Below are 25,321 nucleotides of genomic sequence, written 5' to 3' on the forward strand. Positions count from 1 at the left end.
CAGGTGTGGGAATTTGTAGTAATGTGACCTATACCGTATATGTCAACTCCAGTCTTGAAATGTGTATATTTAGCTATATCTAAAGATGACTGGTGCAAACTTTTAAAAGCCCTAAAAGGCAAGATGGGAAAGAACAGGACTCATTTGACAAAGTGTGGAGGAGTGTGAGGTCTGTTGTTATATATTAGCCAATTTTCTGTAGGTTGAGTTCTTCCATATATGGTCAAACATGGAAAAGCCAAAGAGAGGGATAATTACTTTTTTAAAAGGAACTACAATTCATGTGCTGTTACCCTAACAACCTCCATTGGTGCAAACAAGTAATTGTGCAGATGTATTGGGAAAGGCCTTCCTGGGTTCTCAAAGGTCCACCAGCAGCCGCTGCCCCTCATGCTACATCGGATACCTGCTTCTGAAATTCTCTAGATCCCCCTCCAGTTGACAAGGACAGCTCATCTGGTAGGATATACAGTAAGAGCTGCTGCTGGCTTAGAAAGTACTGTATGCAAACAAAGATTGGTCACACATTTAGGGACTGGGACTTTAAGAAAAAACTCCTCAAGCAATGCTACTGAAGAGGGATAGGAACATTTTGTTCTAAGGAAACAAAACTCTTTGCCAAAGCAAACTAGAAACAACACAAGGGAAATCAAAAGCTTGTACCAGGATCAAATTGTGTAAGTTACATACATTTCTATTACCGTATTGGCCCGAATATAAGCCGCATCCACAAATAAGCCACACCTTTAAAGTTCAAAAAAAAGAAAGACAATACAGTACTTGAATATAAGCCGCTCCCTTAAAATTGGGTTGCAGGCTGAAAATCGCTGCAGTTGGTAGAATTGTAACTCCAAGCCAAATTAAGCCTTTGATCTTGCAAACCCACGAAAGTTACCGTAGAATGGCTAAAATTGCAAATTGCTCTTCAATTCCTACAATTCCTCAGGCACAAACACCCATAAATGGCAAATGTAGAAGAAAATCCTACGGGTTAATTGCACAAGAGTCTCAAGCTTGCAAATCGGCAATAAAACCGATTTAGTTTTACCGTATGTCTGTTTCCACAGTGATATTGTAAAAGCCAATTTTTCTAAGGTCGCAAATTTAAGCCACACTTAACTTTTCGCGGTCAGAATTTGGGGGAAAATGTGGCTTATATTTGGGCCAATACAGTATTTGTTTTGCTTGTAATAAATGGCTGTCTACACAATTTCAGGTTTTATCAACATGGATTTGCATGGGGAAAGGGGATGGGGATGCCTAATGGAAACAGAAAAGCAAAAGGAGCTCATCCCCTCTGTGTATCTCACTGTCTGAAGTGTGTGTGCTGTGAACTCCTGAAGACTAAAGACCATTAAAAAAAACAAACTGAAATTTCCACAACCTCAGACTTTTCAGTATTCAAAATGCAATGTACATCACCATAGTTAGAAAGTCTAAGGTTCACAGGACAGTTTTTATTCATGTCTAAATGTTGGAAGATTTAGAATTTGAGAAGAGCCAGAAGTAAAGCCAAGGTTATACTGTATTCATTCCACATTTGCAATGAGATTGCCCTAAATGTTAAAAACTAAAGCTGTGCTCAACCTTCTCCTGTTTAGATATTGGAACTAGCAGTTTCAGTAGGAATGTTTCTTTAACACACTTAGATTGCTCAAATAAAATCAACTTTTTATTCCCGTTCAGCATCACTGCTGCTCAAATACGATGCCTAAATACTTGATGCTGCAATGGTCAATGGATTCATCTAATAAATGCCATTCCATATCCAAGATGCAGATAACATTCTGTCTTACACAAAATTGTTATCACCCAAGCAGAAAGAAATGATTTCACATTCTTTCAGACCACACTGCTTGTGGATTTCCATTTTCCTTACAATGAGTTTGTTTTGACTTTCCCATGTGACTCAAGAAAGACTCAACCATGGGTGCCACTTCAGCTTATCCACTCCAATGTGTCTTAATCGTCCATGGATCCCACACTGAAAATTGGTTTTATATGAAAAGCAAGCTACCAGGCCTGTTGTGAGATGAAAATGAGAATTCTGGGGGGAAATATTCATGTATGTCTACCATAAGTTTTATACCTGGCTTTTAAAATTGTTTTCTGGCCAGAACCTGTGAGTTTTGTGAAACTCTGCAACTGCATTCCAGCAAGTTACTTACTGAGCTTGTGAATGACACTATCATGCATTTTCTGCTTATCAGACCAGGCAGGAGGAACCTTTGCCCTCCAGATGTTGCTGAATATCATCCCTGGCAACTAGCCATGCTTGCTAGGGCTGATGGGAGTTGGCCAACATCTGGAAGGCCAAAGTTTTTTGACTCCTGAGTTAGGCTGTTCTCAATTTTAGAACTCCAAAAAGTATCACTAGCTTACATTTTTGTTTCAGAAGCAGGGGATTGGGCTTTATGGGTAGTTCACCTACATTACTGAATAAGATCACAGCAATCATTAGACAGTAACATTTGCTATTAAAAAGTACATCAGTCTGCAGCATTGTACAGTAAATAGAAGTTTTATTCTCTCCCAGCTCTGCAAGATTAGCACTGCCAACAGTCAGAGATCAGCTTATGATACAAGTAAGTAGTAACTATTTACAATTTACAGGAGTGTAAATTTATTCCCCACAAAATATAAGTACAAAAGCTAGGCATAAACAAATGAGGTACTGCATTTCGGATTCATTATAAAGCAAGTGCTTGAAAGAAATTACCTTTAGCAAACAATCAACAGATCAAATTGTGAGGGAGGAAAAAGTCGAAAGAGGTTTAATTTACCAAGAACATCACCAAGGCCTCCTACCCACTCAAAGTGTATTGCACAATTATTTCAGATGATAAAACTGTTAAAAATAAATAGGGCAGTCAAACCATTAATTTGAGATCCTGTGAGATCTGTATTGCAGTGAGGCAAAACATTTATTAAAAAATATTCTAAACCAAAATAGAAAACTGTGTTCAATATAAGCACTCCATCACCAGATAAGGCAATCTTTCAAGACAACTGTTTGATTACATTCATGCCCAGCCCACAACCCATCATTGTTCTTAATTATGCTCATTTCACGTGGGGCAATGAATAGTAGTAGTTCTTCTCCTGTCCATTCTTCATAGAGCTAGCATGGAGATATGATCAGATTTCAAAGGAGCGTCATCTGCTACAAAGTGCATGTGTTGCAAGTTCTTCAAGAGGACGATCGCAGCCAGGACTGGAAGGGAGGGATGATATGAAAAAATAAATAAAAGCGCAAGTAAAAGCAAAGCAATGAAATAATTTATGATACAGAAAGGCATAAGAGGTTTAAGAGGCAATTTAAAAAACCAACTATCCCACAGTTTAAAAAAAGTATCTGAAGAAGTGTGCATGCACACGAAAGCTCATACCAAAATAAAAACTTAGTTGGTCTTTAAGGTGCTACTGAAGGAATTTTTTTATTTTAAAAAAAGTAGTTTACATTTGGCCCACCAGCCAGATCCAGTGCCCCCCGCCCTTAGTAAGTGAATGGAAACGGCACAATGGCATGACAGAAAGACTGCAAGGGTCTTGGCTAGGCACAATGTACTATGGGGCATGGAGCAATATATCCAGAACAGTGGATGGAGGGAAGACACACACACACTCACTCTATCTATCCTGTTGTTGTAGTTGTAGTTGTTGTTGTTACTACTACTACTACTACTACTATTATATGCGCATGTATCCCTTATAACCTCAGTTTTATTTCAGTTAAAATGTGGGGTTGAGATATCTTCGAAACAGCTTTTCCTTTGGCTCACTTGACCACACATGTGATTTTAATGTTTTGTTGTTTTAGTCTACCCTGAAATGGCCAATGTAGCTGATCACATTTCATTCACAAGTGCTTCATATTATCTTGAGTAATTTCCATGCATGTTACCCAGTATAAATATATTGAAGCATATACAGTGGTACCTCGACTTACGAAGACGATCCGTTCCGCGGCGCTCTTCGTAAGTCGAAGTCTTCTGTTGTCGAAGCGCCCGTTTTGTGCGTGTGCCGAACGTGCGTGCGGCGAAAAGACTTCCGGGTTTGTCGACTTCAGAAGTCGAGTCGTTCGGATGTCGAGGTACCACTGTATTATGGTCAAAATAATTTGTCCTCTGCAAGCTCCTTGGCCTCTGTATTATGTAATCTAAGTTAAATAAATTTGTATTTCCAAAACGAACTTCTGCATATTCACATTTTGTACGCTTGACTTTAAATAATTATTTAAATTCTGAAGAACCTAGATTTATGTGGGAATTCAGTAGTTGGGGGCTATGCAAAGCAAAACATGTAAAAATACAGAGGATAAACTTCCCACTTCTACAGCACTGGGACTTTCTGCAGACAGCTTGCTTCACATTTTCAGATTTCCTTCCAAAGCAATTGATAACTTGATTTTGTTAGCTTCTTGTGAATTCAAAACAGATGTAGAATTCACAGGCAGCAAGAAAAAAGGGGATAACTAGCCCTTCCTGACAGTTGTGAACGACTAGTACAATCAATTTTGAATAATAAACCTATTACTGAATTTTTCTGGCTTGGAACTTTAGTTTTTTCATTCCTTATTACATTTTGAACATTGAAGGCAAATAAAGGTCAAACTAAACATGACATTGGAAACGTGCAACAGGGTACTGCTGTTGCTATTAAAATAAAATAAAAGATGCCGGGAGATCCAATCCAATATACTACATCTAGTATATTTGGTCTGCAGTATATCAACAATTAGTACACAAGGTAAAGTGAGCCAAAATCAGTGCAACTTGTATCATAAGCTTATGTTGTTCTAATCTTATGCACCAGATGTGTGAAGCTGTGAACATGTTCTTCAAAATAATCTTAAATTTGTCCAAGATCACAAAAAAAGTTATGTGATTAAGAAGTCCTCATTACAAGTGCAAAATAAATATGATAAGAACAAATGTTTGGCATGCTTGTTAGTGGGAAGGACAAGTTATTACTGGGTGGTAGCCAAAGCTTGTCATACTAGTGAAGTGAATGTACTTAAGTCTACATATTTCAGTGGGTTTACTCTGTACAACAGTGGATATCATAATAATATAATAATAATTTATTATTTATACCCCGCCCATCTGGCCGGGTTCCCCCAGCCACTCTGGGCGGCTTCCAACAAAATATTAAAATACAGAAATCCATCAAACATTAAAAGCTTCCCTAAAAAGGGGTGCCTTAAGATATCACTCACTATTATTAATAAACATTGTATGTACTAGGCAAAACCAAATATTGTATGTACCAGGCAACACTCACCCACATGCTAACTAAAAGCACTGATTGATGGCTTATTCAGAAGATGCCACTGCGAGGTGAGGTGAACTACAAAGCCAGGAAAAGAACAGCTTAAGTGGGTTACTGTGTTAATAAAAGCAATGTGAGTTTAGACATGTTAGACATCTATTCCCACACTGTCAAACTTGTGGACATAGCAAATGAGATGCCAATGATTAGCCTTGCCATTTCTCTGCTCTGTACAGAGTTTGACATACGGGGTGAAGTGTAAAAACAGCAATGGAAGCTAACGTTGGCATTGATCTCCAGGGTAAACTAGAGCCAAGTGTTGCCCGCTTCATGCAATGCACATGCACAATCCACGAACCTGCAGAAGTTTGCTTTTAAGCCTAGGATGCCTCATTGTTGTTTCTTGCTACTTTTTCCTTCAGGTGGCTCAGGCAAAGGTCTACTAATTTCTACTAAAGCTGCTAGTATCAAAATAGGACTACAGGGTAGGAACACATGTGACTTTATTTTGATAGACACAACATGAAATATTGGGCCTGGCACAGCGGTACCTCTGGTTACGAACTTAATTCGATCCAGAGGTCCGTTCTTAAGCTGAAACTGTTCTTATCCTGAGGCGTGCTTTTGCTAATGGGGCCTCCTGCTGTGTGCACGCCTTTGGCGCACGATTTCCGTTCGCATCCTGGGGCAAAGTTCGCAACCAGGAGCAGCTACTTCTAGGTTAGCGGAGCTCGTAACGAGAAGCTTTCATAACCAGAAGCGTTCATAACCACAGGTACCACCGTATTCTATTTCCCCCAACTCATCTAACAACTGCATGCAAAATTATACAGACAACAGAAAAGCACAAGTATTAGTATGTATTAAAGCAGGATATGAAAGTAGCCAAACATGAAAACAAACTGATGACAATGTTTCAAATTTCAAACAGAATCCCACAAAATATAGTGTGCCTCCGCTCAAATAGTTTTCCCACAAAACTGAATTGTACAGAATTTTAAGCCTTTTTGTTTCCTCTACTTTGTACCTTTGTCATGGTCTTCAAATGGTACTCATACACAGTTTTAGAACAAACCAATGGTAGCCACAAAAGGTAAATAATTTTGAATGGGATGCTGGCAGACTATTAAGTTTATTTCATATTTATTTCCCATCACATATAACTGCTGCTTAAATTGTGAGCTGAATATGTAGAAAAAGGGAGAAACCCTATTTAAGCTGTTTTGCTCTGGGACCAATGTATTTTGTGAGCGAAAACAGATAGCAGCATCCTCTGAGCAAACAAAAAGAAGAAAAGAAAAGACATAATTGACAATCATGACCCGCACTTCATGTGTCCAAGATCCATGAATGCATCTTGGTTTTATATGGCAAATTTTCCCTTCAGCAATTTCTACATTGAACCCGAGTGTTTAATAATAAAAACAAACAGAATGATAAACCTAATGCCTAGATAGTCCTATGATTGTGGGCATTTATCACCTTCCTAAGCTGAAATCAATATTATAGGATTTATTAAATTACTTTAATTGAAAAGCACCTGCTTTTCAACATCACAGTTCCCAAGGTGGCATGTTAAGTAGGCTTTTGCACAGATGAGTAAAATTGTTGTGGACTTCTTCCCTATTAACACTGACATTTATAGGTTTCCCTGACTTGTATTGTAGTCCAACTGGAAGACAGATATATCAAGCAAAGTGCTGGTGTAGACATAACAGGAGATTTTTTGTCATCACAATCAGCACTCAGGGTCTTCCAATATTAAGGTTCTTATTGCTATCACTAAGAGTTCTTCTGCCCAGTGTGAAATCCTTACTTCCAGATACAAAATCCTTCTGTGGGAAAGTTAGATGACCAAATCAAAGGGCTTTAATGTTACATGACAGTAGACACACCTGAGAAGCCACTTTTATTTAGTATCTTACTATGGCTTACCAATGCCCGTGCATCTTCTCGATCCAAGATCTTCTGTGCTTGGTCAGCAGGGAATTTCAGCACTGAGGTTATAACCTTTGCCATTGTCTGAAAAAGAAGTGAACAAAGTAACGGGCATGATAATAATATGATCTGCTAAACAGCAGTTTCATTTATTTATAAAAACACTGTATTTGTTGTAGTCCTTATGAAAGCATAGGAATGCATAAAGAATACTTGTGTCTTTCATAAAAATCTGTGGCAACCTAAGGCTAAGATTTTAAAATAGTTGCACTACACCAAGAGTCTGTAATCTAACATTACCTGTGACTTAAAATTCCTCAAGTGCTTTTGGGCAGAATAAATGATACAGAAATGGATTCCAAAACGATCAGATTTAAAATAAGGCTGAGTACAAGTTCCAAAGGACACGAGTGGTGGTTTGAATCCTCGTGACGGGGTGAGGTCCCATTGCTTGGTCCATGCTCCTGCCAACCTAGCAGTTCAAAAGCATGAAGTGCAAGTAGATAAATAGGTACCGCTCCGCCGGGGAGGTAAACAGCGTTTCCGTGCACTGCTCTGCTTTGCCAGAAGCGGCTAAGTCATGCTGGCCACATGACCCGGAAGCTGTACGCCGGCTCCCTAGGGCCAATAAAGCGAGATGAGTGCCGCAACCCCAGAGTCGTCCGCGACTGGACCTAATGGTCAGGGGTCCGTTTACTTTTACCTTTACCAGTTCCAAACAACAATAAATTCAGTATTTCATTACTAGGCTTTAATGTTTTTGAAATAGTTGGTTGCAGAAGTCTAGATAAAGCCTATATTTACTCATATGCTATCCACTGAAAACAAAGTTCAACTTAAAAGGAAGACTCTTAACATTCTTTCCCACTGCTATTTCTTGGAAGGAGAAAAAAATAATGTAGTATAGATGGCCTCATAGCAAGAAATATATAGTAAACAGTTTCACGAGCAAGAAAGTGCTGGTGACTCTGCTATATGGTATTATTTGCTGAAGGCCCTGTTTGTAAATGAAAAACAGCTTCTGTCTGCAGCAGAATCAAAGGAAATTATTATTATTTTAATAAAAAAAGATCTAAGAAGATGGTGACTGAACTATGTTGCGGAGTGATTTGTTATCTGAAATTTTAACTCCAGCAGGGCAGTGCTGTGCACCTGGCTTCCCAATGGAGAGCGTTGCTGCTGCTTGCTGAGAGGGAGACGACTGCAATGTGAAGAGCTCAGCGCAGGGCAGGGCAGGCACAGCAGCAGGACCATCAGATTGGCTCTGTTGCTGCACTACTCCTCAGTCCTCACCCTCTTGGAAGTGGCTTGCTGTTAGCAGCCCAAGTGCACAATGCCGCCCTGCCTGTGCTGCCCCACTGACTGCTGCTGGATACACATCTTCCCTCTCCACACTAAGTTAATGAATTTACTGCTGCTCATTATTTCTCCCAGATGCCTGGCCCATGCAAATTGATTGTGACCGAAGGTTGGGAACTTGCTGAAAGATGTAGCTGAAGGTTTAAACCTGAATCAGATCCAGGGATAGGTAAGTGACAAAACTGCAGGGGAGGTAGTCTGGAATCTCACTTGGAAGGGGATGGGGGACAGGAAGGAGCTATGGTTCCATGGAGGAGATGGAAATGAAGTTTGTGGGGAAATAGGATTACATGAGTCCTACGTCACAGGAGGAAGAGGGAAGCTTGAGGACAATAGCTTCATCACATTTGCAAAGTGGAGCCTATGAAACCTAAAGGAGTGGGCATACTTGGGGCCTACTTTTGTTTTATGCTAGCGAGAACCTTGAGATCAACCAAGCAGAAGCAGGTGTTCAGGTACAAAATAGTGGCTCAGCCAGTTGGGGACACACACACATACACACATATACAGTGGTACCTCTACTTATGAATGTTTCTACTTACGAATGGAGCTCCGTCCGCCATCTTGGATGCGGTTTAGATAGGATTTTTTCTACTTACGAATTTTTAGATAGGGTTGCTTCTACTTACGTTTTTTTTCTCCCAATGCATTCCTATGGGATTCGACTTACAATTTTTTTCGATTTACGAATGTGCGTTCAGAGCGCATTAAATTCGTAAGTAGAGGTACCACTGTACATGTGCCTCTGAGCGCATGTTCAGTTCATAAATTTATGAAGCAAGTAGCAAGTCATTTCACATAAAAAACTGTTCCTGTTCCTCACTCCTGCCCAGTATTCTTATTCATTAAGCTAATTTTGGGGGCAGGGGAGATTTTTAGCTGTTGCTATTGTTATGACAGTTGAGAGTTGGAAACCCTTGCCAATCTACTGCAAGCTGCCCAAATATCCATTAGTAGATCCTGATTTGTCTTCTGCCCACCATGGTCTGCGGAGTATAATATCCATTGAGAGTGGTCCTGTTTGAAAGTATTATTTAGTTAGGAGATTTATAACCTACCCATCATCAATTCTGAAACCATGATAGGGTACAACTAAACAGCTTTAATAACAAATACATTAAACATAAATATAACTCTTCATAAATAGGAGATACCCTGTGTCATACCATCTTGCCTCTATTCAAGGTAGCTGTGAGCAAGAACTGGCTCATCCCGTGAGAGCATAATAATACTACAACCTGTGCAGTTCTGCTTCTTCCTCAAAGTGACTGTTAACTTGATAAACATGTGCCTTGAACATGGGGGATACCTTTGTCTCACGGCCCATCATGTACTCGAACAACACCTTCCTTAAGTATTCAAACTCCGTCGGTTCTCCAAAAAGAGAGACATCTGAATGGCAGAGGTTGCCATCTGCACAGATAGGAAACAGTGTTTTATACAATTGTCATTTTACACAATGCGCTACCATCGGCATGCTTATTTCTCCTGACCAAACTGTAACATACAAACATAATGATTACCACTTACCCGGATTATACTGGTTTTGTAAAGAGCATTTTACATTTTAACAAGTGGATTGAGCAGCTACCGGTAGTTCTTAACTCTGGCCTCTGTACTCAAGACACTAACTTACCCTCTCCCTCAAATATGTCGCCAGGCAGAGGCAGATGACTACTGCTCAAGCCACTTCTTGGTAGCATGCTTCTCAATTTGTGCCTCAGTGGGAAAGATGGCTCTTCCAGTCCCTGAACTGTTTCTGTCCCAGCTGGTCAGTAAGAATTACTATTTAGCTTAAAGAATCAACATCTGAATTCAACCCCCCCGCCCCCTCCATCCCATTTTTCTTTCGTGTCATGTCTTTTAGATTGTAAGGCTTAGATTGTAAGCCTGAGGGAAAGGACTGTCTTGTTTGAACTGATTTACTGTATTTTTCGCTCCATAGGAAGCACCTGACCATAGGATGCACCTAGTTTTTTAGAGGAAGAAAACAAGAAAAAAATATTTTGCTTTCTTTAATTGTCCTAGGCGTGGCTCTGGCGTGGCCTCTGGTTTTGTGCGGGCTCTGGCCTTTGACAGGGCTCTGGCTCTCGCATTCGCTCCATAGGACGCATGGACTTTTCCCCTCCCTTTTTGGGAGAGAAAAAGTGTCTTATGGAGCGAAAAATACGGTATGTAAGCCACTCTGGGAGATTTTCAGCGGAAGAGCAGAATACAAATGCTCTAAACAAACAAACCCTTCAAAAGTAGGATCAGTTGAGTACACAAACCTCCTAACGTAAGCGCTATCCCTTCCAGAGATTCATGATTGCCTTTTCCTCTCCTATGGCCAATAGCTCCTGCCTGATGTTAGAAGTAGCTGCCAAAACAATGGAATGTATAGGGATCGGGATAAATCCTTTAAGGTAGCACCAGGGAACCTTAGACCTAGCACAGTACCCAACTTGTCCTGCAAGGCCATAGCCCACAACACGCTCCCTCACCTGCCCAACATCATATGTAACATCAGGTGTGAGGCAAACATGGACATGGCTACAAAGGAAGGAGTTCAAAGATTGCTTCTCATTGTCCCATGGTAAGTAGGGCTGATTGGAACAGACAGGGAGATCCACTGAGGTCAGCTGCACTAGTGCAGCTGAAGAGGCTAGCTTTCTCTGTTTGGAGGAAGTGGTTTCTCTCCACAGAGAAAAAGGTTCCAGTTGATAGAAGCAGTTTGATCCAAACCTCTCACTCCAAACAGAATTCAAAGGAGTTCCATGTAACCACAATCACTTGATCAGTAGTTACAAAAAGCTCTTTTGAAGGTGTGTTCCCCAAACACCAATTTGGACAGGTGCCATTCACATGATGTCATTATGTCGTCAGGTGATTGACAGTTAGGTGATCCTGTCCACCTGTTTGTGGGTGACCCCCTCCTGCTTTAAGGTCACAATGAGGAAGGTGAGAAACCTGCATTATCAAACCCTGTGTAACCACTGAGGATAGGGCCCAACCAGATCTAACCATCTTATCTCTTGTATCACCATGACCACATTTTTATCAAGGATCAATATTCTACAAGGATGCCATCTAGACTACAAACAAGCGTGCTCTCTCTCTCTCAGCAAATCTGGCTCCACCAGCCTGGAAAAGCCATCTCATTGGACCACCATCACCTCACTGCTTTGGAATTTAAAGCATTCCTTTGTAGAACTGTGTGACCTGTATCAAAGTCATTTGCATCTTTGGCTGCTGCTGATTACAACTTGATCCTTTGCTCCACTGCCCCGCCCCCAACATGGAGATATGACAGTTTAGAAAGCAAACCCTACAGGACCCAGACAGCCTTTGAGACAACTGTGTGAGTGTGCATGCATGTCCAAGTTTTGCATCAAATGTTGAAGGACAAAGCTGGAAAAAATATTTGCAATATATTGTATTAACAAATCTCTTACAAGTGTTTCTCCTAAAACTTCTAATCTATTCCTGTTTATGTTTCTTAGCAACATTGTTTTCATATTTTTGCATGGTCACTGATATCTTAAAATGTTTTCTTCATAAAAACACAATATAGAAAGCAGAAGCATTCTAACTATGCCATTAGACTAGCTTTCAGAGGGTAAGAGGAAAATATCTACATTCTTGGAGATTAAGCTATGACTCTTATTTTTCCATTTATGTTCACATAAACTCAAAGTCCAAAAGTAGCAGATTTTACTTTCCTAGTTACGTGTGGATTTTAACTTTTTATTGACAAACATAATTGCTGATGGAATTCAGCAAACACTCATGGCTACCACTGGAAATCCCTTACTAAAATTAGAGGATTGTTAAACTAAAGCATCCTCCTCCAGTATGAGATTGCAGTATGAAAATACCTACAGCCCAACTCTCAGTCATACCGTATTTGTACTTTGGCTTGCTGACATTGCAGCAGGCATCAGTAATCCCAAGATTTGAGGAGATCTAAAACATGTCTTCAATACCTGATTTCTGGAAAAGTATGAACTACACATGTATCAAAATGTTAGCTACTGGTTATACCTCAATTTTGATATTCTCCATGTTGTTCACTTGCACACATAATACATGTGGCAAACATGCTTACATGTCACACTCATTTTCCATGAGTGTATCCTTTATACTAAAGGACAACAAAACATTAAAATTAAAGAATAAACCATAATCTGCATCAGGAACTGTATTACTACAACACATGTCGATTTACTGCTTTGAAGGTCTAGTCCTCAGGATATGTAAGCAATTGGAATGAAAATGACTGAAAATATGAACTATGTTTTATTCGTGATTTCAATGTAGCTATTTTTCTTACGAAGACGATTCGTTCCGCGGCCGTCTTTGTAAGTCGAGGTTTCCAGATGTCGAAGCGCTGCTTGTGCGCATGCGCAAAGCGCGATTTTGCACTTGTGAGCATGCACAGACCGCATGTGCTGGGCGCGCGCAGTGAAAAGACTTCTGGGGTTGTCGACTTCGGAAGTCGAAACCTTCGGAAGTCGAAGCATTCGGATGTCAAGGTATGACTGTATTGCATGTGACCCATGAGGTGGACATTGGAACGCAACTAATCTTACATTTACAGGTCATGCAAAATCACTTCATTTTTAAAAATATGTATTTGTGTAAAAAGATTCGGAATTGTCCTACTGAACTATATTTCAGCATAACATCTTTCATCTGATATATGCAAACTTATAGGGTCAACTGTACAGGAAGGGATCTAGATACATGGCAAAATCTGTATAGCTCAGTTCAACGCAAAGTGGCATATGGAAGTGAGAGACTATTAACAAGTGTTAACAAGGCCTTCCATACCTGACAGGCAACCATAAAAGTCTGAAGACTAACTTTTGGCCCTAAATTTATCTATCACCCTAAATTTAGATAGCTCAATGGGGTTTACTCCCAGGTAAGAGTACATATATTTGCAGCCCTAGTTAGGTTTGCAAGTATTCCCTTAGGCTTTATTCTGTAGCTCAGTGCCAAGACAAAACATTCCTCACCTCTGTAAGGCGATGCAACTGTTGTGACATACATATTCTTCTCGTAATTTTTCAACTGGTCTTGTAGTGTATGAATCTAAGAATAAAGTGATGGATGAGGAGGATAAAAAAACATAACTGAGATGACTCGGAATATGTTTCAACTTTGAAGTGTATTGAATGTACAAGAAAGCAGTTACCAAACCCTGTCCGTCTGTCCCGACCCACTACTGGTGACAACTTAGGGTGTTAAATATTATCTTATCTATCTATCTATCTATCTATCTATCTATCTATCTATCTATCTCACTTAAACTTATCATGTAAATATTTGTTAGTGTGCATAATAATAATAATAATAATAATAATTTATTATTTATACCCTGCCCATCTGGCTGGGTTTCCCCAGCCACTCTGGGCGGCTTCCAACAGAATATTAAAATACAATAATCTATTAAACATTAAAAGCTTCCCTAAACAGGGCTGCCTTCAGATGTTGGGAAAAATTAGCAAAGATTAGGGTTTTCTGTCTGCCTAACGTTCTGTCTAATTCAAGATCTGATAAAAGTAGACCTGGGGAGCAGAGAGGGGCTGGTTAGCACTATACTGACCCTTGACCGGACTGTCCTCTCATCCAGTATGAGTGCTTGTTATCTGACCACTTCAGTTTCATAGTCTTACTGTTTTTTTCTGTTTGCAGAAAGAGCATTTTTGCTTATTGCAACTGATGGTTGCAACTGGTTCTGTTCTGAATTGAGTGTTGCTTTGGATCAGGCATCCCCAAACTGCAGCCCTCCAGATGTTTTGGCCTACAACTCCCATGATCCCTAGCTAACAGGACCAGTGGTCAGGGATGATGGGAATTGTAGTCCAAAACATCTGGAGGGCCGAAGTTTGGGGATGCCTGCTTTGGATCAAAGCATTGTCTCCGGCTTGGCTGATAAGAACAGAATCAGCTTCATGTGGTGGAGTAAACCATGGGGGGATTCATCCCAAAGTGGGGGACATCAAAGAACATCTCCCTTTGGGGTCACCACTTGGAGGACACACAGACAGCGGTGCTTCCCACTGTGGGTTAGAAATTGGAATGGTACAAGAGAAATAGGCATGTCACCCTGACCCAAGGTGCTACTATTGGTATATAAAGCCCTCAGCAGCTTGGAACCAGTTTCCTTGAACAAATGCATTATGTGTCTACAAGCAATACCATATATACCTCAAGGATTTCTTCATACTTGCTTTTGATTGTTGCAAACGGATTCCTTTTAGGGCTTTAGAGTGTTGCACTTTTAATAGCCTGGTGATTATGAGCAGACTGAATCTGTGTTTAACGGCACTATACTATGCATGTTTACTCAAAAGTAAGTTCAATAAGGCCTACTTCCATGAAATGGGATATAGGGTTGCAGCCCAGGTAGCCTTTTATAACCTTTTCGAATTATACCTAGAAAATGCTTTAATGTACCCAAGAGCTAAAGTTCCTTCTTCTTCTTCTTTTATCAGATCCTTACCTGTTCTATGAATTCCTGTTCTTTCAGCTTTGAATCACTGACAAGTGTTGTCTTCTGGGCTAGCTGGGCCTGAAACACAACCAGAAACATATATGAAAATGTGCGCTACAAACACTTAATTTATTACTTTTCATCAAAAGAAAACTTGACATTATGCTACTGGTAAAGATGAAGCTAATCTTACCTGAAGTTCAGCTATTGTTACCTAAAACAGAAAAATGAACATTTAATAAAATGTTTTTGCTTCACAAAATATAACAAAATAAAACAAAAAACACTGCAGGATATTTTTCATCCATATGACTTGCCATTAATTCCTGATTAACTCTCCATTATTTATTTCTCTGATTCATAACCTTATTGCAAAATTTGAGGTGGTATATATTACTATTTGGTACGACGAAATTTGTCTTGCAATTTTTTTATCACATAAAAGCAGTTTTGAGGAGCACAAATAATTAAAATAGATTTATATCTAGCTGTATTTTGGGTGTGACTAAGCTAAGTAGTACAAAGAAACTATTCAAAAGAGAGACTTCAGTAACTATTAAATGAATTCCTAAATAATATACATGTTTTCTTGTGAACAATTTGCTTTCATCATAATCTCTATTAGTTAAGAGCCATGAAGAAAGACTGTGTTTTTTCTTGTAGCAGAGGTTTAATTTTATGCTAAACTCCCACGGTCATTACATGAACTTACAGCCCATTTTACATTAATGAGAAATGAGTCTACATAAATTGTTGCAAAAGGGCATTATCAAAGAAACTACAACTTTTGGTTAAACTGTGACACTAAATTGTAATCCCACTATTCAAAAGGATAAAACACAACATCTATATAATATATGGGTAAAGGGCAATCTGAACACGCAGTTTCAAATGAGAGTAATAAAAGGTGTGAAATATTTTTTCACCCCAGGATGCCGACTCTCCTCATCTCAGGAGATGAGAGTTTCAACCAAATGATTGAAGGGGGAGGGTTAGGCACATACAGAACTTGATTTTTATTTGCCTGTTAGGAGTCGGTCCCAAAGCTATTCATTCTCCCTGCACTACTACAGTAGGTGGTATGTGGTACCAACCAATTCATAGGCAATAATTAGCCGGAAGCACTTGACACATTGGTTGTAGCTCCGGAGCTTTTACACTCTCCATTTAGGGTGATTGAACACTGGGTTTCAACAGCCGAACAGTGAACTCGCAGCATAAAATAGCTGGATGAATGACTTCTCAGAAATGGCAAAGCTGTCACGTACTTATCCATCCCTTTGGAACGGACATACTTATGGTAGGCAAACTCCAAGCCAATCTGCAAGCTTGCACCACCGAGCCCTCCAATTCTGATTGTAGCATTTCCTGGGAATAGAGCACCATCAGTTGTTGGGAACAGGTTGAAGGTAGTCTCTTATTGTGGGGCTGGAATCCTGCTCCTTACTAGCACCTCCAGATAAGCAGCAAGACCACATCAGCACCTGAACGTATCGTGTTTAGCCTCCATAACCACAGCTAGCTGCACATATGTGATGTGGTTCTAATCACATGCGTCACACAAGCGCTTGGGTGGTATTCAACTATGTCTTACTCAGGGTAGACCCAATGAAATTAATCAACCTAACTTAGTTATATTCATTAAATTCAATGGGTCAACTCTGAGTAAAGCTTCGTTGAATGCTGTCACTTATTTTCCAATCTCACTAATTTCGAAGGAAACCAAGTGCAACTAACTTAGTCTTGAACCAACTGTATATATTACTAACTGATTTACTACTGAAATAAAACTAAGATATCTTAGTAAGAATATATCAGTTTCCACAGTTAATATTATTTGCCTCTGTAGCATAGAACAGCAATTGCTTCAAATGTGAGAGAGAACTGTGGCAATAAAGGATTTAAAAAAAACAGCCAAGCCCCTTTGCTAATTGTTAGAAGAAGGTTAAAATACTCTAAAGTCTGACAAAATATTTCTATTAAAACTCTGAAGGTAAACTAAGATACAAGCTAAGAACCACAATAAATTCCTAAGTTAAAAATTTGTAAAATAATGTTTTCTAACTTACTTCACCACTGTTCCAGCTTTCTTCATCTGCCAGTCTTTGTTTGTACTCCTCCTGCAATTTCTCCAACTGGTTCTGAAGCTCATTTACTTTTTCTGACATTTCTTCTTCTCGAGTCTTCAGAACAAAATAAATAAATAAAACCATTACTTTATATACCGTACTTCACAATTAGGAAACAATCTGGCTTCCATCAGCTTTAGCTACAAGAACGTTAACTGCAAAAGTACTGAATTATACACAAATACTGGATGAAACTGCACTCTGACTTTTAGAAACACAAAAACAAGCAATACCATATATACCTCAAGGATTTCTTCATACTTTTTCACTGTCCTTTGTAGGTCATCATCCTTTCCTAGCAATTTTTTATGTAACTGAGTTATCTCTGCGTGATGACTTTCTATCAGTTCAGATTCAACCTCCTGAGCTTTACCTGTGAAAAATGGTCAACAGTGTTTATATATCTCATTTTAACTGGGCTGCTATTATAACTGAATTAGCAGCAATACATTCTAGATACATTAAAAAAAATGAATACTACAGTAAAAGAAGCAGCTCTAAAGAAGAATTCATTTTAAAAACGCTATTAGAATCTAATGTGATGTCGACATGCCAAAAGATAATTGATAACATATTCTTTTTCTTATTTTTGGCATACAAGGTGTCTTCTTTCACACTAGAGTAGGTTGGGTCAAACAAGCCAGTATCATGTTAAAATCACTAGGGCAAGATTATGCTTTGAGTAGTAAGCAATGAAATAAACTTCACTCAAAGGTTTAACTGCTTATCTATCACCTCTTCTTTCTCTACTTTTATTTTTTAAAGCTATTAGTACAGTTGGAACTCCCCACTCCTATACAGAGTCACTGAATGCCTAATTCTTACTTTAAAAAAACTAAACAGATGTTATGGTACTTTCAACCTATCTGAACTTCATACTTGTTAGCCTATTGGCACAATTTATTATCAGATATATATGCAAAATTAATATATTTACATTAAATACACACACACACACACACACACACACACACCAAAAGATACAGTATTACATGAACATTCAAATCTAGGGCTAGAATAGAGGGGAATTTAAGGCTTGTTATCATGCCCCTGACTGTTCTCTCTATGAATGTTCCTTCTTCTAAATTGATCCTATAGGAATGGATCTGATGGTTGAATTTACAAGAGATATAGCCATTTAAAATCAACACAAGATACTGTTCCAACTCACTGATTGTTTCTTTTATGGCAGTTTCTATTTCTTGGTCCTTTTGTGCCATCTGGGTATTGAATTCCCTCATCAACTGCTTTAATGTCGAGTTGTGCTTCAGTTCAATGTCCTCCTGTTCATATCTATGAAGGAACAGCAAAATAAGAAGTCCAGATTTTCTAGGGCGGAGTTGGCAGTTCAAAAGTAAAGCATATTAATTTCCAACAGAGAGATTTGAGAGCTTGCCCAAGCATACGATTGCGTGAAAATAAATGGGTTTCACTAACAGTTTTTCTTTACATTTGTATTTGTATGATTGAGACAATAGTTACTGAAAAGAGGAAAATAATTCATTAAGAAAAATGTTACCAAATAGACTTTTTGTGAAAACGTACTGAGGATAAAATTTCATCTACCTATGATAATTGAAACATGTGTCCAGATAAGGCTATAAAAAGGAGGATTTGCTCCAAGTGCAGCTTGTACAAATCCAATTAATTTTGTTAGGGCAAATGAAATAATTTAATTACACCATGTAAACATAACCTGAGATTTGACCTGCAAACTCCTAAGGCAGGTTTCCTCAACCTTGGCCCTCCAGATGTTTTTGGCCTACAACTGCCATGATCCCTAGCTATCAGGACCAGTGGTCAGGGATGATGGGAATTGTAGTCTCAAAACATTTGGAGGACTGAGGTTGAGGAAGCCTGTCCTAAGGCTTTTAGAACAATGTAGAACTATGTAGACCCAGCAATCTTCCCCTTTGAGGCATGTGAAATGAAACCAGGAAACGACTAAGTTTCCAGCTGCATCCAAACCAGGAAATCATGGTTACCAGCTTTGGAACAAGCCAGAATATTCATTTGGGATAAATGGGAAATGTAATGGGCGTGAGGTGGTTACTCACGAGTAACGACGCTGGAATCCAACCTGGCTTTTTACAGGTTTATTGTGCATACTATGTACAGTGCAGAGCTAACTAAAACACGTCCATCTCAGTCACTCGCAGAATCTGGGAGTGGCCCCTTCCTGTTACGAGCCCAACAGAAGAACTTGGACACCCCCATTCTCTGCCTACCCTCTTTGCGCTTGACCCCTCTGCGCAGATAGGGCGCCGGAAACTGTCTCCCCTTCTGAACCCTCCTGTTGAAGGCAGTGCAAGGGCTCTTCGCTACCATCGCTGAGCCCTCTCCCCACCTTTCTGACCACCCCCCTTCTTCCTCCCCTGCAGCCTGATCTGGCCTCCCTCGGACCCTCTGGGAGCTCCCTGACAGGAAAGTATGGTTAGAGACTTCTTGGTTTGATTATTACAGTGAGACAAAGGGATGATGAATTAAGGAGCTTGTGTACTGAGGGCAGAGTACAAGGTTCACTTGAGGCTTTTAAACTGGAGTTACGATTACCCAAATGCAACCAAGGTCTAGTTTTCCATGTGATTTGCTATGAATTTGAAGGATTTATTTTGCCAATGCTGATTATGAATAATAGAGGTTTCATGTATCAAGCAGTTATTGTTTGGACGTAACGTTATGTAATGTCAACTTTTATTATTTTATACAGTGTTACTGCTCATGCAAGTGCTTACTGGAAATTTTATGGACTACTGCTAGAACTTACTTTATTTTTTGTTCCATTTCTTCTACTGATTCTTTTTTCATTATCTCCAGCTCCTGCTGATGTTCCTTCCGCAGGATGCGTAAATCCTTCTGTAGCCTACTCACATCTTTGGCAAGTTTCTGTTTCTCCCGCTCAGTCTCCTCCACTTTAGCTTGCAAATCCTTTTGCTCGATGTGCAGATCATCAAGCAGTTTCTGAAGCTCAAGGACTGATCTACTCTTTTCTTCTGTGCTTTCTTTCAAGTCTTTTATAAGGCCATTTCTTTCCTCCAGCTGCTGTTGGAGTCCCTGCAAATTTTCATCATGTTTTGAAATAGTAGCTCCCATCTCAATTCTGTTCAGTTCTCTCTCTTTTGTTAAAGCTTCATCCAAACTGTGCATCTTTTGTTGCAAAGTCTGCCTCTCTCCCTCCTTTTCTTGCAGCTTTTCCTGCAAGTCTTTAATCATATCCTCCATATTTTGCTCTTTTTGTTCTTTGGTTTTCAATTCTTCTTGGATAGCTGCATGTTTCTTAATTTGCTCCTCAAGTGTTTGTTGAAGCTTTTCAATGAGCCAGTGGTCTTCTTGCTCCTTTTTACAGAGTTCTTCTTGTTGATACTGAGCCTCTAGCTTTGAAACACTACTTGCTTTTTGTTCCTCGTCATACTTCTTTAGCTGTCTCTCCTTTTCCAATAAATCTTTTTGTAAACCATCTATTTTTAATTCATACATCTGTTGCATGTTCCCTAATGCACATACTTTGTCTTGTTCTGTGGAAACCTTTATGGTTTCTACCTTCTGTATCATCTCCTTTTCTAACTCAGAGTTGATTGATCTAATTTTGTCTTCTAAATACGTAATCTTGTCTTCTTTGTCTTGCAATTTTTGCTTTAACTGCTGTTCCATGTCTTGTCTATATTGCTGTTCCCTTTCTTCCATTTGAGATGTCAGTTGCTTCCTAATAGAAACAATTTTTTGTTCAGCCTTTTTTTTCAGGTCTCCTATTTTAGCAGTGGTTTCTGAAGTAAGCCTCTCTTCCAAAGACTTTAATTCTTCCTCTTTGCTTTTCATTAAAGCCACTTTTGTTTCTTCAAATTCTTTTGATTTTCCCCCAAGGTCAACTTCCATGGTCTGCATTTTCTTTTGAAAAAGTAGTACTTCTTGTTCCATCTCCTTAAGCATTTTATCCTTTTGAATAACTGCCACCCGAGTTTGTTGAAGCTCTTGTGCCAGCTCTTTTTGCTCATTGTTCTGCTCATTGTGCCTTTTGAGTTCATCCATTAAGGAATCATTTTCTGCTGTTTTCCGAGTGATGTGTTCTTCAAGCTCAGCAATTCTTGCTGTATGGATTTTTAACTCGGCTACCAAATCAGACTCTTGTTTTTCTCTTCCAATCTGCTTTTGTTCCAGTAAGCCTTTCAAATGCTCTATGTGCTTGGTTTGCTTATCACAAACTTCCTTCATTTTATTCAATTCCTCTTCTTTTTCAATAGCATGGTTATTACCGAGTTCAACTTTGTTTTGTAATTCTTTAATCGTGTTATGATTCTGTGTAAATCTTGACTGGGCTTTCTTCTTCCACTCCGACAACTTGTTCATCCAGTGGTCTACCTGTTCAAGAGCAGTTGCTTTTTCTTGACTCAGTGTTTCAATTCTGGAAGACAATTCTTGCACCTCATTCAACAGCTGAAGTCGATTTTCTTTGTGTTGCTTGTTTAACAGAGTTGTGGCAGCATCTTTTTCAGATTTGTCGATTTCAAGCTGACTGACAAGCTTGTTAAGATCAGTGATGTTTGCCTTCTTTTCATTTAGCTCCTTCTTCAGAGAAGTGACAGCATTAATATGCTCAGACAATTCTTTCTTCAATTGTGTGATGAAAGTTTCTTTCTCTGTTGCTGCTTCCTGCTGGTGTCCTCCTTCTTTTTGCAATTGCTCTTTTTCTGTTTCGAGTCTGTCAACATCCACTTTCATAGACATTATCAAGTTTTCCTTTTCTTGCAAGTGTTGTTTTGATTCTTTGAAACAGTGGGTTAAAGTATCATGACTCTCTCTTATTTGTTTAAGTTGAGCTTCTAGGTCAGGAATTTTAGTGATTTTAATTAATATTGTTTCTTTAATTTTTGTTGTGCAATTGTGACAGTGTACAACTCTAGAAATTGCAGAAGAAATTTTTTCATTGCATTTCTCAAGCAGTTCAGCGATTTTTACTTCTAGGAAAGATTCTGCTTTCTGCTGGTAACCCTCTAGTTGTGTAGCTATATCCCTTGCAAGCTTCTCAAATTCCACTTTTTTTTGTTGAAGCTCCAAGTGTTTGTCCTCCAGTTTTTTCTCATAATCTTCACACTCTTTAGAATGTGACAATTTGAGAGCCTTGAGTTGTTCATCATATGTTTTCAACTTCTCTGCCAGCTCACCAACTTTGTTATTCTCTTTTTCTCCTACTGCTTTTACTTCACTTAGCTGTTCCTGGACTTCTATCTTCTCCTTCAGAGACAAACTAAGGTCATCCTCTAGTTTCTCAAGTTGCTTTTTAAAATCAGTTTCTCTTTGCGTCAAAACAGTGACTTGAGCTAATGTTTGCTGTAGCTGTTCTTGCAACTCATTCAACAATTTGTCCCTCTCTGTCTGTTCATTCTTTAACCGAGTAATATCTGCATTTCTGTCCTCCCTTTCAACACTGAAGGTGGCCAGTTTCTGTTTCAGGTCTCCTACTTCTTGATCTTTTTCTTGCAATTCCATTTCATGCTTTTCTCCAAGTTCTTCAGCCAGCTGACTCAGCTTCTTCTCCCACATTTGGACAACTTCTTCTAGTTCTTGTTTGTGAGCTTCAAGCAGGCTTTCTAGTTGTTCTTTCTGATTCTTCTCCAGTTTTGATACAGCATCATCAATTCCTGTTGAACTGGCATGGGCCATTTCCAACATTTTTAAATTGAATTGCTTCTCTTTCTGACTAAATTCCAACTGTTTATTCTCCATCTCCTTTTTGAGTTTTGCTTCCTGCTCTGAAAGTTTCTTCTTGAATCTCTCCTGCATTTCCTTTCCTTTTTCTTTAACTTTCTCCATTTGGGTCTCTTGTTGCTTAAATTTAATTTCATATTCACTCTTTAAAGCGCTAATTTCTGCCTCTTTGGCTGATAGCTGCTGTCCAACTTTCTCAATTTGTTGATTCAATAGCCCCTTTGTTTGCTCAAGCTCATTTTCCTTGTCAGTAAAATGACTCTTTGCCTGATTTACCTCTTCTCTGAGATCTCTTAACTGTGATTCATGCTGTTCTGTCAGAGATGACACTTTCTGCATATTTTCTTTCTTTTGCTCATCAAGTTCACATTTCAGATCATGTACGTCAGATATCCGAAACTTTAATTCAGCTTTGAGTTCATTCAGTTCAGCTTCGGTTTTTACAATCTGTTCACCAAGACGTGATTTTTCAGCTTCCACATTTACCAGCTTTTGCTGCAAATCTATTAACTTTTGCTCATAAATGCTTGCTTGTTCTCTGGCCATGTTCTCATTGGACTGAAAAAGGCCATCTAGTTCAGTAGACTTTTCTTTGCATTCAATTTCAGCCTTTCCAAGAGATTCCTTCAGTGTTTTCAAATGCTCTTCCAATTCCACTTGGCATTTCTCTTTTTCTTCCAAGAGTAGCTTGAGTTGACTAATTTCATCTTTGAATGTTTTCTCCATGACTTCCTTATCTTTAAAGATAGTTTTAACTTGTTCCTTATGATGATTCTTCTCTTGCTCCAGCTTTGCCTCAAACTCTAGCTTTGCTTTATCTGCATCATCTTTTAATTTCGACAAACACTGTTCAAGATCTTGACGAATTTTTAGTGTGTCTGATAACTCAGAAGAGAGTGCTTCTAGCTCAGTTTGTTTCACATCAAGCTTTTCTAAAGTTTTTTCATTCATCTCTTCTATATGGCCATGAAATTGAGTCTCTTTCTCTTTCAATACTTTAGTCACTTCATCAAGCTGCATTTTCAATTTCTCCATTTCCGACTGCTTCTGCAGTGTTAATGTATCAAGTTTTTCTGTCCAAACTTGTTGTTCTTGCCGTTTCACATCCTCAAGTTCTTCTCTATGTTTTTCAACCATGGCAGTGATTTCTTTATTGTGCCTGTTCTTTTCTGATTCTATTTGAGCAGTCAGTTCCTCCAACTGGTTGTCATTCTGCGAACACTTTGGAAGGGAACTTTCCAATTCTAGAATTCTCTGTTTAAAAGATTGGTTGAAAAATATCATCAATCCCTTTTTCTGTGACTGACTTCTACTTGAAGATAAATACTTCAATGAAATTATTACTATGAGCTATACATTTCAAAACATTATGACATAATCCATCCAAAATTAAGTACTTTCAAATCCCATTGATGGGAATGTTAAACATATGCTCCGCTGCCTCCCATTTTAATCAATAGAACTCCAAAGTACTGAACTTTGGCTGGATCGCACCCTCAATAAGTGCCAATTTTATATAGCCTTGATGTACAGAAGGAGAATGGGGAAATATTACTGGACCCAAAGCTGAGGAAAACTTCCAGAACTACTACATACTTTTTCTCATTAAAGTGGAATAAAGATACAAGAGCAAGGGGGTTCTCAAATTCCATCACAATGAATAATAACAAGAACAATTTGAATCTTCAAAGTATGACTAAGATAAGAAAGTCCTTAACAAAATATTTCCTCAAAAGAGCTAACTTTGGCGTTAGACTGAGCCAGTGATGGTCAGTTAAGTACCACAATGCAGTATTTGGCTCTTTCCTCCCATCTCCCTGTAAAATCACCCACAATTGTACATAAAGGCATAAGAGGCATGACATTATCGACTGCACAGGATGCCTGACAGATTAAAATCAGCACAACAGACTTACACAATGCTTTTGACATTATGTCTCCACATGGCCTAGGGCACACGTACCTTGGTTACAAGGTACAGTATACAGGTTCTAGGAACTAAGTGACTGGCTACTCTTGAATTAGAGGGGAAAGGTCACAATCACCTACCGAAGCATTTAAAGCTCCTGGAAAAGGGCACCAAACAAAGCAGTAGCTTGTACAAAAAGAAAGTTGTGTACCTGACTCCCAAACATGAATCCTGATAATTAATGTAATGTAAGGATGTATATCATATGCCTCCTATGTTGTTTCTATGACCACCAAGGGATGTGGAAGAGGAAGGCAAGGAAAGATGCAACAGGGGAATATGAGGTTAGGTTATTCTCCTCCTGCTGCAACATATCTATTTAGAGACACTATGTTAGGCTCAAATCACAGTTTCTGCCCCCTTTGTTGTCTGCCTCAACTGATTTCACAATCTTTCTCATGAATCGCATTGTGTTTTTAAAATTATAAATTATGTTGGGAGTCGCCCAGAGTGGCTGGGGCAACCCAATCA

At 39.0% G+C, this 25,321-nt stretch overlaps 1 protein-coding gene across 6 annotated transcripts in view; it reads right to left on the reverse strand.

Moving 5' to 3' along the window:
* Positions 1 to 2,502: 2,502 nt before the first annotated feature.
* GOLGA4 (golgin A4) overlaps positions 2,503 to 25,321 on the reverse strand; it is a 52,807-nt gene continuing 29,988 nt past the window's right edge. For 5 of the 6 annotated variants that reach the window (XM_088653802.1, XM_035128781.3, XM_035128778.3 and 2 more), the window contains 11 exons: positions 19,946 to 24,135; positions 18,350 to 18,471; positions 17,421 to 17,551; positions 17,119 to 17,232; positions 15,243 to 15,263; positions 15,059 to 15,127; positions 13,569 to 13,644; positions 9,878 to 9,981; positions 7,207 to 7,293; positions 5,284 to 5,349; positions 2,503 to 3,214 (listed from right to left, as the gene is read on the reverse strand). In XM_088653802.1, coding sequence (XP_088509928.1) covers positions 5,320 to 5,349; positions 7,207 to 7,293; positions 9,878 to 9,981; positions 13,569 to 13,644; positions 15,059 to 15,127; positions 15,243 to 15,263; positions 17,119 to 17,232; positions 17,421 to 17,551; positions 18,350 to 18,471; positions 19,946 to 24,135 — 4,944 coding nt within the window. In that variant the 3' untranslated portion in view covers positions 2,503 to 3,214; positions 5,284 to 5,319. The remainder of the gene's footprint in view (positions 3,215 to 5,283; positions 5,350 to 7,206; positions 7,294 to 9,877; positions 9,982 to 13,568; positions 13,645 to 15,058; positions 15,128 to 15,242; positions 15,264 to 17,118; positions 17,233 to 17,420; positions 17,552 to 18,349; positions 18,472 to 19,945; positions 24,136 to 25,321) is intronic. The other variant, XM_035128779.3, reaches the window with a different exon arrangement.

Source organism: Zootoca vivipara, chromosome 11, assembly GCF_965207765.1.
Source record: "Zootoca vivipara chromosome 11, rZooViv2.hap1.1, whole genome shotgun sequence".
Classification (NCBI taxonomy): domain Eukaryota; kingdom Metazoa; phylum Chordata; class Lepidosauria; order Squamata; family Lacertidae; genus Zootoca; species Zootoca vivipara.